General features: G+C 52.1%; 1 protein-coding gene across 1 annotated transcript in view; it reads right to left on the bottom strand.

The window, feature by feature from the left end:
* The window catches only part of PHKA1 (phosphorylase kinase regulatory subunit alpha 1), a 91,416-nt gene extending 86,619 nt beyond the window's left edge, over positions 1-4,797 (bottom strand). Inside the window, 2 exon segments of the mRNA XM_065410307.1 lie at positions 1,719-1,877; positions 4,599-4,797. Coding sequence (XP_065266379.1) covers positions 1,719-1,877; positions 4,599-4,676 — 237 coding nt within the window. The 5' untranslated portion in view covers positions 4,677-4,797.
* Between the last annotated feature and the right edge of the window lie 2,645 nt (positions 4,798-7,442).

The following is a 7,442-nucleotide window of genomic DNA, read 5'->3' on the forward strand; positions in this document are numbered from 1 at the left end:
CGAACTGTTTGCACTCCAGAGTTCTCCTCTGATCCTAGTAAGGCTTACTCAGGGAACTCCCGGGGCTCACCTGGAATTTTTCAGCAAGCTCCAGGTCAGAGAACAAACCGTTTGGACGAGAACAGCTTTTAGATCCCTGACTTTCCCCATCTGAGGCCTTAAGATACTATCAGCAGTTTGAAGAGCACCAGTCCAAAATGGCTCCACATCTCCTTTGGATATTTCTGGGGTTAATTCTGAATGATAAGGATTAACAGAGAATCCTTCCCTCAATCTTCTATCTAAGGTACTTCTATGGTCCCCCCCAATACCAAAGTATTGAGAACCTCACAATCTTTAAATAAATTCATTCTCATAACATCTCATGAGGCAGAGCATTGCTATCATCCCCATTGTACAGGTGGGGAACGGAGGCCCAGAGAGGCTGAGTGATTTGTTCAAGGTCACACAGTGTCTGTGGTAGAGCAGAGAATTGAACCTTGGGGCTCTCAAGTCATAGGCTAGCACCCTAACCACTGGACCATCCTGCCTCTCTTCTTACAGCTGACCTCCATGAAAGAGAGCAAGAACAATATTGGAAATCACAGCATGGAACTTTAACAGATACACAGCCCATCCATCACATACAGCTCTCCTCAGAGAGGGATTTGTTACAGCATAGCTTAAAGGGCAAGTGACACTTGATTTGCCTGAATTTAAGCTATCTGTAGGTTTTTCATCCCAGAAGGCTAGGTGCAAAGGGAGAGATTGTGTGGGGGTGCTGGGGGCCTGTGATAGACAAGAGGACAGACTAGATGATCTGGCCTTAAACTCCATGGGTCTGTTACTATGCTCTTGCTGTATCTCCACTGTCAGACCCTTTGGGGGTTTATTTTATGTTAGTCTGACAAACAAGATCCCATGGCAAGTGAACTAGATTCTACTCCCCCAGTGCAGAGTAAAGAATCTTCAGCAGCTTCAGGAGGAACAAAGACAGAGGGGGAGGGGATTTTATTGACTTAAATATGAAAGTGATTAAGACATTCAGAACAGAATTCCTTTTCCATCTGCCTAGTTATGATTCTTACACAAGTGCCTGTCATTGTGCTATCAGATCCCCAACTGTGTAATTCAATATACTAAGTTCAATACTGCCCCTACATTTCCACCATGCTGCAAAATTCTCTGCTGAAAAAAAGCCATGTAGAAGGTTCTGTGGATTGGGGGAGAAGAGGTGGGGAGATTGGAGGGTTCAGCAGCTGAGACTTCTGGCTCCTAGGAAGCGTTTCGGTATTGTGGGATAGATACTGTAGATAGAAGCTTCACTCAAATGGAGAGCAGTCATGTTAACGCTGAAACCTAATGGTGACAAACACCCTGGTGAGTGGAACTGGAGAAGTTCACTCCTCTCAGAGCCATCGTTTCAGGCTGTCAGCAGACAGACAGACTTTGGGTGCACCTGTTAACCTTAAGTGTCAGAACCAACTGTAAGGGCTAGAAGCCTTAATCTTGAAAGAAAAAAAATCAACACAGTGATTCTGGTGCACTGTTTTGTGAGTAACGTGAGATTCCACAGCAAATTCCTCTACTACTGTGTGATGAGATACAAGGGGCCCTGCTTACAAGAAGAGTTTAATCTTTAGTTCAGTCTCCAGTGTTTAGAGGGTTCGAGTTGCATGCGAGTCTCAGGACATCAGCTGTGAGCTTTCCAAGCCATCCCTCCTGTAGGTTTCTCATACCTGCTCCAGCTCGTATGCCTTTGCCTTGTCCTCATCACGGTCTGCATTTTTGCGGTACGCCAAGCCCAGGCCCCACACGGACAGCACACTGTAGACGTTATCCCGGACCCAGGCATCTTTGTGATCACAGCTGGCTGGGAGCAATCCTGTCACCGGGTCCTGCAACATGAGGGAAGGTCAGGTGAGGGAGGAAAAGACATGAAATCAGCTTTCCAGCCCTGAAAACTTGGGGGAAGGCTGGCCATTAGGGAGATAAACAGGTTGTGAATGGGGGGGGAAAACTAGAGAGTCTTGTTTATCCACGAGGAAAACAAATAATAAAAGGGAAAGCAAGGGCTCAGTGTTATACGCCAAGGCAACATCAGCATACTTATCTGATTACCCATCTGGCCCACCATTACCACGAGATCTTTATCTTACAACCACCACCCCAGCTCCCCGTGAGGTAGGGCAGTGCTACTGTCCCCATTTTACAGATGGGGAAGCTGAGGCACAGAGTCTCAGTGACTTGGCCAAAGTCACACAAGGAGCTATGGAAGAGTGAGGGGAATTGGACCTTGATTTCCCAAGTCCTGTGCTGGGGTCCTAGCCACTGGACATTCCTTCCTCCCTAGAATCGCAAATTCTCTGAAGCTCAAGACATCTCATTTTTGAAAAGTCACAAACCCACAATCACCGGTACAGATCACAACGCTGCAAAGGCAGATGTTTCACAAGGGACAACCAACAATGTAGCAGACATCTTAAAAATGCAGAGCTCTTAGGACCTACTTTGAGAACTTCTGCCTAACCCTTGCTCTGGAAGCACCACGTTCTGTAGGAGATGACAGGAAACAGACAACTTCCCCAGGATCTCCCCCCCAAAGTGACTTGTGGCCAGGTGCACGTTGTGATGTGAGCACAAGGGACTGGGCTCCAGACACTGCAGGACTCAGGCTTGAATTTGAGGAGAAGAACGTCAAAGCTTAAGACTCTTTGCTGCCATGTCCATCAGGCTACTGCATTCCTCTGTGCAGCCAGATGCTCCCAAGGGGCCCAGCAATCCACCAAGGTTGTGCCAGAACGCATGTACATCCCAACAGCAGCAGGACATGACCCCGGGGTTCCGCAAAGCTCAGAAGATGTTAATCACAGCCTGCATCATCTCAGTGGTTCCTACAGCACAGCCAACCAATGGGGTCAAGCCAAACAGTCAAATTCCAGAATGAGCCGTTACACCAGTTCAGTGCACTGATCCTCTCTGCTGAGTCCAATCCAGCCAGCCATCCACCAACCGCACACCAAGGGCTTGCCCAGCACAGGAGCACCACCCTTTTCTCTCACACATTTTTGAGCTCCATTGGTCCTTATCACCCCCTCTGCTCAGGAATCTGCGATGGGCAGCAAACCCAAATATTACTGCATTACAAAGAGAATCTAGGATACACCACTAATTGCCAGAGCCTTGCCTGGAGTCGGAGCAGGAGCAAGGCTACTCCTCCGAGAGGACAGCTAATGTGTCATGTGGGCATTGCAGCACCATGCAGCCTGGCATTTGCAAAGATCATGACTGACATGTAAACAGACACCACTGCATTTGTACCAGGTTCCTGCCAAACTTCCTCAACCAGTTCTATGATCTCAGTTCACCTGGCCTGATTTTAAAACCCCATTCACTAGATCAGTTGCTCCAGTGTAACACAAACACTCATTATTTGGGACCCCTTTTAAGGGCCTGCTGGGGAAGGTGCTCTCTCGACCGAAGAGGGAAGGCTATACACAGTGGAAAAGGCTTTTCCACAGCCACAGCTAGAACAGCTAATTCCAGTTAGCTTCAGAGCTTTCCATGGCTGAATCACAACTGGTCAGAAAGGCAGAGGAATACTTTAAACAATGGGATGCTCTTTATTTGACATTAGGTACCTCTATCCCGCCCATCTCGGTACACAGGCCCCACCCACACCACATTGTTTGCAGCATGCTGCACCCCAGGAGGACAGGAACCAGTAGGAGATCTTCAGAGAAGGGATGGTTACTCCCCTGTAAATCTACTTCTCTGAAGATCCCACACGACTTGATTCCCCCACATTCAGCTGCCTTCTCTCAGAAGTGTGCATTTCCCTCACCCCCACCCCACCCCCCCGCCACACCAATGGCCTCATCCTGTTATATCCAGGGAAACTGAACAGCAAACACAATATTCACAGAAAAGCAAGGTAACACAGTGGTTTGAACACAGGACTGTAAACCATGGGATACCAATTTCTAATTTCTTTCCTCCCAGAGAGGAAGGCTGGTCCAGTGGTAGGTGCTAGCCTGGACTAGGAGCCCTAATCTTAATTCCTTCTTGTGTGACCTTGTGAAAGTCACTTAGGCCCAGACCCTCACAGGTATTTAGGCACCTAACTTCCATTGATTTCAGTGGGAATTAAGCACCTAAATACCTTTGAGGACCTGGGTGGTAGCATCTCTGTGCCTCAGTGCCCCATTGGTACAGTGGGGATAACAGCACTGCCCTACCTCATAGGGTGTTGTGAGGCTATACGTTAGAGATTGCAGGGTGCTCTCAGCTACTACCAGAGGGAGTTAGACAAGTACTAAAGATAGCTAGACAATCCGAGCTCCAACACATGTGGACTTGAAGCAGCTCTCTACCTCAGTTTCCCCATTCCCAACCTTGGGTTACAGTGATCTAGTAGAGTCTACTAAGTGTCACGAAGATGGAGCAGCACACTACTAACTCTAACTAAGTGCCATCATCCCACCTGCCTGACACCCCAGTGCAAAGCACTGAGCTGAGCTAGCAGCCTCCAAGTCAGCGCGGCGGCGCCCACCTCCCCTTAGCCGCGCCCACCTCCCCTTGGCCGCCAGCAGCCGCCCTGATAGTTCAGCCCACCTCACCTGGTGACAGAGGATGGTCTGCTGCAGCAGCCTGGCATAGCCATCCAGCCTCACCCCGGAGTTACTCCTGCTCCTCATGGCCTGGTCGAAGGGGGTCTCAGACCTCACTGGCCAGGAGCGTCAAACTTGCCAGCAATTACAAGCAACACACCACTGCCCCAGGCGCGAGAGAGGCGCCGGTGAGCTGTAGCCTGGCAGCGCTCTCCGGGCAGCCCCGAACGCACCGAGGCGCCAGCTCCAACGGGTCACACCCTCGCCAAGCGGAGCCAGCCTCTACTCAGAGCCAGCGGGGGGAAGGGAAGGCGCAGAGCGCAGCTCGCCGGGCGGGGTCCTGCTGCCGCCCGCAGCCCCTCGCAGACTTCAGCTCGCCGGGACCCTTCACAGGCGGCCGGAGGGGATCATGGCGGGGACGCGGATCATGCCAGCGGGACCGGCCGCTCTGAGAGGAGCGCTCGGTCGGTCCTACGCCGGCTCGGCTCCACTCACTCCCTGCGGCCCCGCCCGAGGAGACTAAACCCGGCCGAAGCCCAACTCCTTCCCCCACAGCCCGCGCCAGCCGCTATCCCTGCGCACGGACCCCGGCTAGCCAGCCCGGTACACGCTGATTGGCTGAGAAAAGAGGGGGCGGGGCCTCAGCCCCCCAGGTCCTGGCAGCACCATAGCTGCCCAGAGAGTCCATTAAAGGATGGGAAGGCGGAGCAAGGCAGAGCGTATACAGCCGGAGTGAGCCAAGCCAACAAGGACCGGGCGCGACGCCGCTATTTCCCAGAGCGACTGGAACGCCGCCGTCAGGACCCCATGAGCTACTGAGCTGCCAGGACCCAGCAGAGGCAACGTCTCTTTCGGAAGTTTACTTGGATTTGGTTGTTACTTTTAGGGGCCGTGGGGAAAGTGCCGGACTCGGAGGACGGGGAAGGTCTGAGTCGCACGCATCCCCGCGCAGAACAGAGGGGGAACGGCAGTGGGTTGGGGTATACACCCCTGGGCCCTGATGGTGTGCGAGAGAGCCCACAGCACAGGGTAGTTCACGGAGCCACCAGCCTACCTGAGGTGTGCGTGTGTGCACCCAGCTCGGCGGGTGTGACACATCCGTGTCCGACCATTTTCCTGCTATTACAGTGAAGGGGTTGTGTGTGGTCTCCGCAGAGAACTAAGAACTAGCAGAGTGCCATGGTTACTGCCAGATGTTTCTAGGCCGATAGCTGATGAGATGTGTACAATGTAGAACATTAGGTTTCAAAACTGTTGAAGTGAGACTTGCCACCTAAGGTAAGGCAGGTCTCAGGGCTAACTCAATCAACAGGGAGAACAATGGACATCCCCGGAGCCAGCCCATGTTTAACGTCTGGTCTGATCCAGGTGGAGACTTGAGCATTGACAGACAAACACATCCCAGGAGGGTTCTCTGAAGAAGGGGTCCCCTGGGCCTGGGTTACTGTATGAGAGCAGAAGAAATGGCCCAAATTGGTATCTAGTACATGAGGAGACTTTCTGTCAATGGGGATGTCTCATGAAAAGTGGTTCCCAACTCTTGGACTGGTCAAGTACTGCAGGGAATAACCTTTGGGTGAGAAGTAGATTATTAGACAGAAAAGTTACCTGTCAATAAGTATAGGCTATAGATTTCGTCTTATGTTTTTCTTTTACCTGTAACCTTATGTTTCTAAATCCTTATATTTGATTTTATTTGAATCTTTAGCTCAAGCCTTGTCTCCCCCTGCCTGAGGTGAGTGCGGGTGATCCCCTGATTGTCTTCCCCTGCCTGAGGTGAGTGCGGGTGATCCCCTGCCTGTCTCCCACTGCCTGAGGTGAGCGTGCACGATCCCTTGACTGACTCCCACTGCCTGAGGTGAGTGCGGGTGATCCCCTGATTGTCTCCCCCTGCCTGAGGTGAGTGCGGGCGATCCCCTGCCCGTCTCCCACTGCCTGAGGTGAGTGCAGGTGATCCCCTGCCTGTCTCCCACTGCCTGAGGTGAGTGCGGGTGATCCCCTGATTGTCTCCCCCTGCCTGAGGTGAGTGCGGGCAATCCCCTGCCTGTCTCCCACTGCCTGAGGTGAGTGCAGGTGATCCCCTGCCTGTCTCCCACTGCCTGAGGTGAGTGCGGGTGATCCCCTGATTGTCTCCCCCTGCCTGAGGTGAGTGCGGGCGATCCCCTGATTGTCTCCCCCTGCCTGAGGGGAGTGTGGGTGATCCCCTGCCTGTCTCCCACTGCCTGAGGTGAGCGTGCACGATCCCTTGACTGACTCCCACTGCCTGAGGTGAGTGCGGGTGATCCCCTGATTGTCTCCCCCTGCCTGAGGTGAGTGCGGGCGATCCCCTGCCCGTCTCCCATTGCCTGAGGTGAGTGCAGGTGATCCCCTGCCTGTCTCCCACTGCCTGAGGTGAGTGCGGGTGATCCCCTGATTGTCTCCCCCTGCCCAGGGGATAGTTTCTAAGTACCTAGGCATCTAGGGGGAGGAGGGGACTATTTTGTAGTAGAGGGTTCTTTAATCTAGCAGACAAAGGCAGACTGCAATGGCTGGAGGCTGCAGCTATACAAATTCAGGCTCGCAATAAAGTGTCTATTTCTAAAAGACGGTATGATGAAGTGGGAATTTTCTGTAATATTTTTATGAATCCTCTGTGCCTCAGCTTCCCCATTTTTTGCATGGCTACCCAGTGGAGGGGAAAGGAGTAAGTTTGCTTTCAGGGCAGGCTAAGACATGTAGCTCTGTGTGTGTTGCCTAGCTGTCCCTGAATGAGTCATTAAAAGGACTGGTTGAGGGTGACCCCATCTCAGTGAAAAGAACGAGGAGTACTTGTGGCACCTTAGAGACTGACACATTTATTTGGGCATACCAGTG

The sequence above is a fragment of the Emys orbicularis genome, chromosome 9 (assembly GCF_028017835.1).
Source record: "Emys orbicularis isolate rEmyOrb1 chromosome 9, rEmyOrb1.hap1, whole genome shotgun sequence".
NCBI classification, from domain to species: domain Eukaryota; kingdom Metazoa; phylum Chordata; order Testudines; family Emydidae; genus Emys; species Emys orbicularis.